The 12,994-nt window shown below is 31.5% G+C and overlaps 2 protein-coding genes across 2 annotated transcripts; one reads left to right on the forward strand and one right to left on the reverse strand.

Moving 5' to 3' along the window:
• Positions 1–7,629: 7,629 nt before the first annotated feature.
• pho-4_3 (Phosphate-repressible phosphate permease pho-4) lies at positions 7,630–9,672 on the forward strand (the record flags this gene model as incomplete). Its single annotated transcript, XM_014691331.1, has 3 exons — positions 7,630–7,708; positions 7,855–9,312; positions 9,389–9,672. 3 exons carry the CDS (start codon positions 7,630–7,632, stop codon positions 9,670–9,672), a joined length of 1,821 nt encoding a protein of 606 aa, XP_014546817.1.
• Positions 9,673–11,255: 1,583 nt separating this feature from the next.
• On the reverse strand, positions 11,256–12,794 carry COX10 (Protoheme IX farnesyltransferase; the record flags this gene model as incomplete). Its single annotated transcript, XM_014691330.1, has 1 exon — positions 11,256–12,794. One exon carries the CDS (start codon positions 12,792–12,794, stop codon positions 11,256–11,258), a length of 1,539 nt encoding a protein of 512 aa, XP_014546816.1.
• Positions 12,795–12,994: the final 200 nt, after the last annotated feature.

Below are 12,994 nucleotides of genomic sequence, written 5' to 3' on the forward strand. Positions count from 1 at the left end.
ATTTAAAGAAAATAATAATATAAAAAAAAGTAAAATATATAAATTTTTATTACTTTTAATAAACTAAAAAATAAAGTAAAAAAAATAAGTATTAATAATAATAATATAATTCTAAATACTTTAAAAATATTTAAAAATAAATAAAGTAAGAAAAAAATACTTATAAAGCTAATAATTATATAAAAATAAGCTATATAATAATATTTTTTTATATTAATAAGAAAATATTTTATAATTCTTATTTTAATAATAAATATTATTATAATAATAAAAAATTAAATATTATAATTTTTAAAAAAAAAAAAAAAATAATTTTAAACTTTTATTAAAATATATAAAATATATATATTTAATATAAGTATTATATATATTTATAATATATTAGGTATATTTTTAAATTAAGGTATAATTAGATATATTTTTAATTAAAATAAAAAAATATTTAATTAAAATATTATATTTTAAATAAAAACTTTTAAAATAAAAAGTAAAAATAATTAATAATAATTAAATAATAATTTTAGAATTTAATTTAAATATATTTATTAAATATTAAGCTTATATAAATTTTATAAATATATATAAATTAAATATATATTAATTATATATATATATAAAAAATAAGTAATAATATTAATATATATATAAAAAAAAATTTTTAATATATAAAAAAAAGTTATTATTTAAATTATTTTAATATAAAATAAAAAACTATATAATATACTTATTATTAAATTATTTAAAATATATAATAAATAAAACTAAAAAATAATATAAATAATAATATAAAATATTAATAATATATAAATAAATATAATAAATATTAAATATACTTAAATAAAAAAACTTTAAGAAAATTATAAAATTAATATATTATAATAAATAATAATTAAATAAGTAATATAATAAATAAAAGTTTAACCTTAAATATAATAAGAAATATATAATAAATTATAATAACTTAAAATATAAAAAGTATAAAAAAATAAAAAACTAAATTTATAATTATTTATATTAAATATTTAATAATAGATTTTACTTTAAATACTTATAAAATAAAATAAAACTTATAAAATAATATTAAAAAATAAAATAATAAATTATAAAAAAATTTATTTTAAAAAACTTAAAAAATAAAATATATTATTTATAAAAAAACTATAAGTTAATATAAAAAAAAAAATATTAATAACTTTTAATATAATTAAAAGTAAATAAAATAATAAAATAATATTAAATATTAAAATTATAAAATATTATATTTATATACTTATAAATAATAATATAATAAGTAATTATATTTTACTTAAAGTTATTAATTATTATTAATTATTATAAAAATATAAAAAAGTATTATATAAGTTAATTAATATTAAAAAAAAACTTTTTACTTATAATAATAAAATTATTAATTAAAAGATTAATTATTTTAAAGTATAAATTTAAGGTTATTTAAAAGTAATTTAACTTAATATTATAAATATATTAGAATATAATTTAATATTAAAGTATTTATAATTATAAAAAAGTAATTTATTAATTAATTAAAAAATAAGCTAATTAAAATAAAATAAGATTTTAAGTTAATAAAATTAATAAAATTTAAAAAAAAAAAAAAATTTTATTATAATTTAGCTTATAAATAAAATTCTAAAAAAAAAAAACTTTTAAGTAAATTATTTAAAAACTAATAATAATAAATAAATAATATAAAAATAATAAATATAAAAAAAAAAGTAATTAGATTTATTATAATAATTTTAATAATATTATAAATTAAAATATAAATAATAATAAATAATAAGAAAATAAAAGCTAAAATTTAAAAAATTATTATTACTTTAAGAAAAAACCTTATAAATATAAATAAAAAACTTAAAAAAAAAAAAAAAATAAAAATAATAAAAATAATAAAAGCTTAATAATAAAAGAAAAAAAACTTAAAAATATCCCTAAAAAATACTAAAAATATAAAAAATTATTTATAAAATAATTAAAAATTAAATTATTAAAATATAATTAATAAAATTATTAAATTAAATTAATAAATAAAAAGTTAATAATATTTTATAAAATTTATAATTTAAATATAAAAAAACTTAAAATATTATAAAAGTATATTAATAAAATATTAATAAAAAGCTATATTAAAATATTTATATTAAAAGCTAAATACTTAATTATATTTATTTTAAAAAAAAATAAAAAACTATAATTAATAATAAATTATTAATAATTAAATATAATTATTATAAAAAATTAAATATTATTATTACTTATTTTTAAATTATAAAATTAATTATATAAAATAAATTAATTTATTATTTTAAATCTAAAAAAAATATATAATTTAATTTAAATAAAAAAAGGCTATAAATAAAAAATAACTTTTAAAATAAAGTTTAAATTATTTAAATACTTAATAATATTATTTAAGCTTATTAATATATTAATAATATTTTAATAAATAATTAATAATATATTATAAAAATATTTAAATAATTTTATAATAATATATTTAAATAATATATTAATTTTCTTAAAAATCTTAAAAAATTATAAAAAATATATATATAAAATATTATAAATATTATAAAATATAAAGTTATTAATAAAACTAATAAAAAATAAATTTTATACCTAAAAAGTAGATTTTTTAAGATATATAATATAATTAAATAAAATATAAATAAAAAAAATAAAAATTAAGATAATAAAAAACTAATTAATATTAAAAAATATTAAAAATATATAAAGCTTTAAAAGCTTTATAAATTATTATAAAAAATTTATTAAAAGTTATAATAAAATTATAATATTTTTAAATAAATTTATTAAGAAAAATAAGTAATAAAATTAAAATAATAAAGTATAATATACTTTTAATAAAATTAAAAAACTTATTATATTTAAATTTATTTTAAAAATTTTTAATTTAAAAAAAAAATAAAATTAAAAACTAATTTATTAGATTTTATTTTAAAAGTATAAGTAAAATAATAAAATAATAATAAAAAATTATATTTTATTATATTTTACTTAAAAAAACTTTATAAAATAAAATTTAATTATTTTATTTATAATAAAAATTTTTTAGTAATTATTAACATTTTTAAGAAATTTAAATATTATTTTATAAAAAGTAAATATAAAGTTAAGGTATATATTAATTATAAAAATATTTTTTATTTTATAATAATATAATAATTAAATAAATAATAAATTTAATAGGTTAAATATTTTTTAGAATTTAATTATAAAATTATTTATTAAAAAAAATCTAAAAATAAATAAGTAAATATTTTAAGTTAAAAAAGTAATTATAATATAAAAATACTTATAATAATAAAATAACTTTTTAAAATTAATAAAAATAATAATTTTTAATAAAAATAAATTAAATATTATATTAAAAGTATAAAAAAAAAACTTAATATATAATAAAATATATTAATAAGTAATAAATAATATATAATATATTAAGAATATATTAATAAAATATATATATTATTTAAAAAAAGTATTAATATATAAAAAAAAAATCTAAATATTATTAGAGTTATAAAAAAAATATATTAAAAAAATATATAAATACTTAGTTTATAAATATTAAGAAATTTATAAAATATTAAATAAAATATAATAATAATATAATTTTTTAAAAATTAAAAAAATAATTAAAAAAATTATTAATAAATATATATAATATAAGAAAAGTAAAGCTTTATAATATAAGCTATATAAAAAATTATAATTATTATTAATATTAATATAATTATAAAAATTAATAGTTTTTAATTATATTATAAAGCTATTAATATTAAAAAAACTAATAATTAATATAAAATATAATAATATATTTATAATTATAAATAAACTTATAAAATATAAATACTTTTTATTATATAAAAAAATAAGTAATATAAAAAAACTTATATATATATTTTTATAAATAATAATAAGTAATTATAAATTATTAAAAAAAATTATATTAAATAAAAAAAGTATATTTACTTTTAAGTTTTAATAAATATTTATAATATAATTTAAAATAAATTATAAGTTAAATATTATATATTATTTATAAATAAATAAATAAATAAAAAAATTAAACTAAATACTTAAATAATATTTATAATATTATATTAATTATTAATAAAATAATTAAATAAAATAATTACTTATAATATAATTAGCTTATAATAGCTTAATATTAGAATTAATAAAGTAAATATTAGCTTATATTAATTATAAATTTAATTTTAAAGTATTTTAAATATAATATAAAAAATTATAAGTAAAATAAATAATATTATAAGTAAATAAACTAAAAAAATTATATAAAAAAATATAATATAAATTAAAATTTATATAAAATAAAATAATATAATATTATAATTATAAAAAATTAAAAAAATTAATTTTTAAGAAAAGAAATATAATTTATTTACTTTAATAAAATATTAAAATAATATAATTAAATAATAAACTAAATTATAAAAAATTAAGATTATTTATTATTAAAAAATAAATATTAATAAATAATTATAAACTTTTATTATTAAATATTATAAGAAATTATTTTATAATATATATTTTATTTTTTAAAAAAATATTAAATAATATATTAATAAAAGAAAATATTAAAATTATAAATAAAATAAAATATAAAGTAAAATAAATTCTAAATATAAAAATAAAAAATAAAATATATTAATATTTTATTAAATAAAAAAACTATAAAAATAAGAAAAATATATAAAAACTTATAAAATACCTAAAAAATTATTAGTACTTATTATAATAATATTATTAATAGCTTATAACTTAGTATTAAATAAAGTATTTTAGTCTAAAATATTAAAAGTACCTTAATTTTAAGTATTTTAAATAGCTTTAAACTTTTATTATTAAACCTATTTTAATTTATACTTTTAAGCTTTTTTTTTCTCTTTTTTTTAATTTATATTTTTTATTTCTTTTAAAAAAATAAAATTATAATAAGCTATTTTTAGACTTTTTTTATATAAATAATAATATATATATTAAAAATATATTAAATAATTTAAGATTTTATTTATTTTTAGCTAAGTTTTATAATACTTTTTAATTAATAATTTCTTTATTAATTTCTTCTTTTTTTTAAGCTAATAAAGTTTCTTAATAATATAATTTATTAAAATATATTAATAATATATATTATAATAAAAAAACCTTATATATATAATTTATTATAAAAATATAAAAATTATTATAAAAATAACCTAAAAAATAATAAAAAATATAATAATTAATACTTTTAATAACCTAATAAAAACTTTTTTTTTTAAAATAATAATTATAAAATAATACCTTAAAACCTTATTTATAAATAAAAGTAATAATTATAATATAATTAATAATAAAATAAAATTTTTTAGGTTTTTTTATATAATTAAATATAATAAAAGAAAAATATTATAAAAAAGTAAAATACTTATAACTAATAAAAGAAAAGGTAAATAAAATTATTTATAAAATAAAGCTTAAATTTTAAAAGTAAAACTATAAAAAAAAATATTATATTATAATCTAGTTATAAGCTATAATATAAATTATAAATTAAGCTAATTATATAAGCTATAAAATAATATAAGTATAATAAGTAATAAATTAATAGTTAAAATAAGCTATTAATAAAAAAAAGTTTATTAACTATTTAATAAATTTTAAATAAATTAATAATATATATATAATTATAATTTATTAAAACTTTAATAAATAATAAGTAAATATTATAATATATAAAAACTTTTAAATTTACTTTATAAATAAACTTTAATTTCTTAGCTTTTAATAATAATTATTATATTAATTTAAGCTTTACTTATAACTTTTTAACTTTAATTACTTAATTATAATTTATAACCTATTATTAATATAATACTTAATTACTTAGATTAACTATCTTAATAGCTTTACTAATATAAATTATAACTAGTTTATCTCTTAGGAACCTTAGCTGTTACAGTATAGCAACAGCATTTATGATTCTGTAAGCCATTGATACATATAGTGCCTATATCTTTATTTTTGAAGTTCTTCTCTTCAGCACGAGAAGACAGAATTATTGCATCGGCCCGATGACCAAGTCATTTTATACTTGACATTATCATGATTCACGACACTGCCGTTTAGTGTTGAAAGCTGCAGGCATCTTGATAGGTGAGAGCTAACTTAGCCCCACCACGTGCTTCGCATCGTGACAACATTGAAGCCCTGCTGCCGAACTTCTCGCTGCAAGCAAAAAGGCCCTCATGCACCCTCCCAAGCTCTGCCCCGTCTTTTCGGCCCATCTTCTGATAGTCCTGCTCCAGTTTTGTCACCGTTGAAATAAGCTCATCAACATGGTCGCACCCTTCCCGGGCAGACTCGCGGTGATGCCCAGCGACACAACTAACCCCACGTGGAAAGCCGTGCGTGGACATTTCGACACTGAGCTTCGACAAGACTTCCTTTTCTTCTTTTGTTTTCGCCAACCACCAAAAGAATCCCAGTACCAAGAAAGCATTGAACCCTTCAACAGAACGGGACGTCACCCTTGCCACTTACCGGTAGTCTGATTACCTGGACCACGGATAAGCAACAGAACCTTTCAACGCCGTACTGTGATCCGTTATATTCGGTTCCTGCGATGAGCGCAAGCGTCACAAACTAGATGTCATTGCACTTCTTACTCACTGGAGTCAGTGTTTCTTCTCGTAACGCCAACACACCAGGTCTGAAGCCACTTTTATGTGCTTAACGGTCCTTTTGTACGATGGGACACCGAGACGCATCTGCTCTCAGCCGAGACTTGGCCTCGAAGTGGTCTTGGCGAGAACCATGCGTGAGCCATTCTGTCCAACTGTCATGGCCACTTGAGGGAGCTGGCCGAAAGAACATGTCCGTCTGGACTCGCTTTGGGCAGGTTCGCACGTGTGCCAACTTGACGACTTTGCGTTGATGGCTGTCTTATTTCCACGAGCATGGCCCCCACGGTTCGGTCTCCTCCTCTGGCTAGATCACCGGAAGTGTGCAGCCTCGGCCAGGATGCAGAGCCAATCTATTGGACATGGGAATGGCCTGTGTGGCGTCTCAGCCCCTGTTTCCTCGACCTACCCAACAGGGGAGGTTCCGCTGTGATGTTGGCCTGCTCGCACGTGTAAGGTCTGGGGAATCTGATAGGAAGTCATGTACGTATGTGTACAACAATGGTTTCTGTTTGGGATGCCACCCTGCATCAAGTTTCAACCCCTGTCACTGTTATTGTTAAGCTTACACGCCACACAACAACTTAACAGAACGGGATGAATGAATCTTGGCTGGTCCTAATCGAATGCCTCATCGTATTTGGGTCTTGTTCAGTTCGCATTCACGCCTCGGCCAGGAAGCCGGGGGTGGCCAGCTGGAGAGGAAATGACAAAAAAGCATGGTCAGCCTGGCCGCCACGACGGAGAGCCCTGCCGGTTTTTCTCGCTCAAATTGATCAGTCAGATGACATAAAAGGCCAGCCGCGCCCGTGCTGGTCTGTCTCAAGTAAAGGAAGAGATCCAATTCCGTTGCATCATCCAAGACGGCGCCAGAGATTACTCCCGACGTCTCTCCAAGATGACTCTTCACCAATACGACTACGTCTTTGCTATTGGCACCTTCTTTGCCCTGCTTGATGCCTTCAACAATGGCGCAAGTGAGTACTACTCCGCAAAACAAAACGAAAAGCCAAGCCCCCCCAGACCAAGATCAGATCCACGCTACTCTACTGCCGTCTTGGCGATGGTTTCTTTATCTGTAGGGGTCCCGTCCAGCTAACCATGCTTCTTCTTCTCTTGGCAGATGATGTGGCCAACTCTTGGGCCACGAGTGTTTCCTCGAGATCCATCTCCTATAGACAGGCCATGATTTTCGGTACCGTCTTTGAAATGCTTGGCGCCATCACCGTCGGCGCCCGTACTGCTGAAACAATCAAGAACGGCATTATTCCCAACTCGGCCTTCCAGAACAATGCTGGTGTTCAGATGCTTGCTTTTACTTGCGCTCTTGCCGCCGCTTCGTCTTGGGTCATGTGGTGCACGCGTCACTCAGCTCACGTCTCCTCCACCTACTCCTTAATCTCTGCCGTTGCCGGTGTTGGTGTTGCTACTGTCGGCGCCTCCAAGGTTCAATGGGGTTGGAATGACGGAAAGGGTCTCGGTGCCATCTTTGCTGGTCTAGGCATGGCCCCGGTCATCTCTGGCGGTTTTGCTGCTACTATCTTCATGCTCGTCAAGTTGGTTGTCCATATGCGCAAGAATCCCGTTCCCTGGGCTGTCTACACCTCTCCCTTCTTCTTCCTTATTGCCGCCACCATCTGCACCCTCTCGATTGTTTATAAGGGCTCACCCAATCTGGGTCTTGGCAAGAAACCCGCCTGGTATATTGCCGCAGTGACTCTGGGCACTGGTGGTGGCGTGGCTATTCTCGCCGCCATCTTTTTCGTACCCTTTGTCCATGCCAAGGTCATTAAGAAGGATCCAAGTATTCAGTGGTGGCACTTCATCTTTGGCCCCCTGCTCTTTAAGCGCCCTGCGCCTGAGAATGCCGAACGAGCTAATGTCCCCAACTACGCCGTTGTTCAGCATGACGACGACCTTGAAGAGTCTGCCACGCACTCTCCCAAGCTGACGGCCGAGGATGGACAGGGCAAGGAGCATGGCATCATGTCCATGTCCGAGGCCACCAGGGGGGGCAACGAGAAGAGCCTAGCCAACCTGGAGGCCACCCAAAAGTCTTACAAGGAGCTCGTTGCTGAGGGTGAGGCCCGATTCAACGCTCGCCTGATGAAGAAGCGTGGGCCCCTCGGCTGGGCCATGCGAACCCTACGCGACAACCCTATGGGCGCTGGTCAGATCTACGAATTGCACAACATCAAGATCCTTGCCAAGCGCATTCCTGCCATGGTTGTTTCTGGTCTCTTGTACGGTCTTCACTATGATATCCACGCCGCCCAGACCGGCATTGAGGGCACCCCTGAAGGCGAACGCATGAAGCGCGTCTACGCTGCCGCTGAAAAGTACCCCAACGAAGTCGAGCATACCTACTCGTTTGTTCAGGTCCTTACTGCCTGCACTGCTTCCTTTGCTCACGGCGCCAACGATATTGGCAACTCTGTCGGTCCCTGGGCTGTCATTTATGGTGCCTGGAAGACGGGCAATGCTGCCCAGGCCAAGGCTCCCGTCGACGTCTGGCAGCTCGCTGTGCTCTCTGCCACCATTTCCGTTGGCCTCATCACATACGGTTACAACATCATGAAGGGTAAGTCTATACATCCATGCGCGTAATCCCATTTTTGAAACGGACAAAACCATCAGCTGCTGACGTTTTGGCATAGTCATGGGCAACAAGATCACGTACCACTCTCCAAGCCGTGGAAGCTCCATGGAGATGGGCGCCGCCATCACCGTCCTGGTCTTTTCTCAATTCTCCCTTCCCGTATCTACTTCCATGTGCATTACCGGTGCTACTGTCGGCGTCGGTCTCTGCAACGGAACCCTCAAGGCCGTCAACTTTCAGCGAGTGGGGCTTTTGCTCTTCTCCTGGATCATGACCATCCCCATTGCTGGCACCCTTGGCGGTGTCATCATGGGCCTGTTCCTGAATGCCCCTAAATTTTAAAGCGGCTGCAAGTGGCGTAGTTTTTGCATATTAGCACTTGGGATTGATTTTGAGATTGTTATATTAGGCATGCAACATGTCCGGAGCATTGCATTGTACCGTAAAAATTGTGCATTAGCATAAATAATACCCGTCCATGAATACAAGAATTATAATGGTAAACAGGTCTTTCGAGGGGCAGCTTCATTCAAGGTACAGCCTTGACGGGTTTGATGCCTTGATTGTACAACTGAATGTATCCTACCAGGAATTGATTCAGCAATGATGGCTGTAAATTTTACTATTTGTGATGCAATCAACCGGCCTAGGAAAAAGGGTACTGCCGCCGCAGTTTCCATAAGCTTGTGCTTCGGAAGGCGTAGTCCGGTTAGTCTGCCGTTGATGATGATCTCGACTTTGCCGTTCTGCGCCACGCCGACGCAGTTGTACGCCGTGCCTAAATCTGATAAAGAGGCGCAATACGCCAGCAGTCTTGTTGAGAAAAGAAGAGCAGACTTGTGGCAGTCAAGAGCCGCGCCTTCAGGAGCAACCCCCTGCTGCCATGGTCTTTAGGAGACACAGAAGTACTCCCCAAGCCGATAATAGTGCTGTAATCATGATCGTCGGAAGCTTTGGTAGGCTTGAAGAAAGACAGGTGAGTGAAGATCAAGGTGGTTGAATAAAGACGTCCAAGGGCCGAGGTGAATGACGCTCGTGATTTGAGCATTGTGGGAGGGTGTTCATCAGACCTGTATTTGCACCCGTTGATTTGATACGCAAATATATTCTGCCGCAGCTGTCGCCCACTGGTATCAAAATATGAACAATATAGCTCGTCCTCGGCAAAATAGAATATATTCTTAATTAAAGCTTTTCAGGTTGAGCTCTTTATGGAAAAAGACAGCGTTCTATATAAATAAAGAGCACTCGTAGTAGGTAAACACTACGACTTCCGAGACAGGTAAGCTACTAATCCATACTTGCAGACGCTACACAACGGGTATATTCGAATGACTGATATCGAGACATCCATCCAAAGCCTCATCTACGAAAGCCTATTAAATGACTCTTACTTGTGCTAGAAAGCGCCTGCGGGCCAAGACGTCTCAATCTCAGTCACTAGCAGTAATACCAAGGAAGGGTCAACGGAGGTCTTTCGAGCCTTTATTGATGTCGATATCTAGAAAGCCCCCGAGTTCACGGGTAGGTGGAATACTCCTCGATTGCACGTATCATGTAGCTACTGTTTCCTCTGCAAGGACTACAGTATCCATTGAACTCCGGCCTGTGGCAGAAGGGCTCTTGAATTCGAAGCCGCCGCAAGATGCCATCGCCGTGAATGCTGCTAGATTCAAATCACCAGAACCTCTGTGGCAGCTATCAAATTCGACGCTTGGCTATGCACATCGTGTATCAGTCACAGAATGCATTCATGCTATTTACTAGTACAAGTATCGCAGCCACACCACACATGTCAAAACTACAGCTACACGCCCCTTTTACCCTTGCGCTATGCATCCACTCTAATGTCCCGGATATAATACAAAGGATAGATGCGGACATCTCCTGTCATGAATGACACACTCCCAAATTGAGGGGCGATTTTACGACCTGGTGTTGCCCGCCTTCTCGGCAACATGGGCGGCCGTCATGCCAGCCATCTCCTCCAGCTCCTCCTCCTCCCACTCGCCGTCGTCATCTCCAAAGACGCTCTTCCAGGCGCGGCTCCACATGCCCTTTTTATGGAGGAGCGCCAGGATCATGACGCCAGGCAGGTGCCACACGCTTGCCCAGAAGAGACCGCGCGCGCTGCCCTTGTGGCCCTCGAAGCGCCAGAACCGCACGGCCTGGTGGATGAGCCAGGCGTTGATGGGCAGGCTGGTTGCCGCGAAGGACCACTCCGTCACGCCGGCGGCGCAGAGCCCCAGGCACAGCGGGATGAAGACGACGCTGTAGCGGAGCGCGACGCGCGAGTTGCGCGCCGGGTTGGTCCACGCGAGCATGCGGAGGCCCGCGGCCTTGTACTCGTCGCGGATGGGCCAGCTGAGGGCCATGAAGTGCGGGAACTGCCAGGCGAAGAGGAGGCCGGCGAGCAGCCAGCCGCCGATGGAGGATCCGTCGCCGGCAAAGAGGAGTTCGCGCCACGAGCCGTCGTTGGTGGCTGCCTCGCCCGCGGCCGCCGCCCATCCCATCAGGGGCGGGATGCCTCCTACCAGGGCGCCGACCCAGGTGTTGAATGCGGTGACGGCCTTTAAAGGCGTGTATATGCCCGCGTACAGCACGATGTTTGAGAGGCCCAGGAACGAAACGGTGGGGTTGACGCCAAAATACAGGGCGCCAACGCCGGTGGCACCGGCGAGGATGGCAAACAGCGCGGCGATGCGCGGCGACACTAGTTTTCGAACAAGCGGCCTGTTTCTTGTTCGCGACATTTTGGCATCGGTGGACGGCTCGTAGAGCATGTTGAGGGCATTCGCGCTGGCTGAACAGAGAGCCGTGCCGGAAGTCAGGAACAGCAGCGTCAGTGGGCTCAAGCTCGGCGTTTCGGTCATGGTGGGCATGAGCATCTCGGGCACAGGGTACAGCGCATACGGGGCCATGGCTGTGAGCACCACAAGCACGGTGAGGCGCGGTTTCGAGAGCGACAAGAATGTCGAGAGGGTTCGGCGGAAAGAATGCGCTGGCTGCGCCGCGGCAACGTTTGTGAGGATGGTAGATGCATTGGCAGGCAGAGTGCCGTCTGCTGAGGACCCAGCAGCGCTTGCGGCCTCATCCGCTTGTTTTCGGGCTCGTCGTCGACGATGCGGAGGTAGGTGCGAGCTCAATTGGGGTGTATCTTGGATATTGGCCGTAAAGGTGCCGGTGGTTTGGCTTCTGGCGTGGCGCGCCGAGGTGCATGTGGACGCTGAGGTTTGTCGGAACCGGTGTTTTGAGATGATTGAGTCGAGGCAATTGGATCGATCAACCGCTCGATTCGACAGGAAGAAGCTTGCGGTGGCTAGAGGAGCCGCCAAAGGGATGCTACCGCTCCGAGGCGCTCGTAGGCCACCTGATGAGGAAAGCCATCGTGAGGGTTGGCGATTGCCCAGGGCAAGGATGCTGCGAGCCTCGCGTGTGCGATTGAGGATTCGTGGTGGCCGCATATTTCGCCTGCTTCATGTGAGCATGGCGATCTCTCACGAGGCTTAATCCACTTAACCTCGTCGCCAAGCGGGATTGCGTGGATGCCGCCTTGGGTAGCAGTCGCCTTTTTTTGTAAAGCGACGAGCCGTTGAACATTTTCGGCGTGGTTGATAGGCTTCCTCGATGGGCCGTTGCGCCACGTGTGGAGTCATGTGACGGC

This window comes from Metarhizium brunneum, chromosome 6, assembly GCF_013426205.1.
Source record: "Metarhizium brunneum chromosome 6, complete sequence".
In the NCBI taxonomy this organism is placed as follows: domain Eukaryota; kingdom Fungi; phylum Ascomycota; class Sordariomycetes; order Hypocreales; family Clavicipitaceae; genus Metarhizium; species Metarhizium brunneum.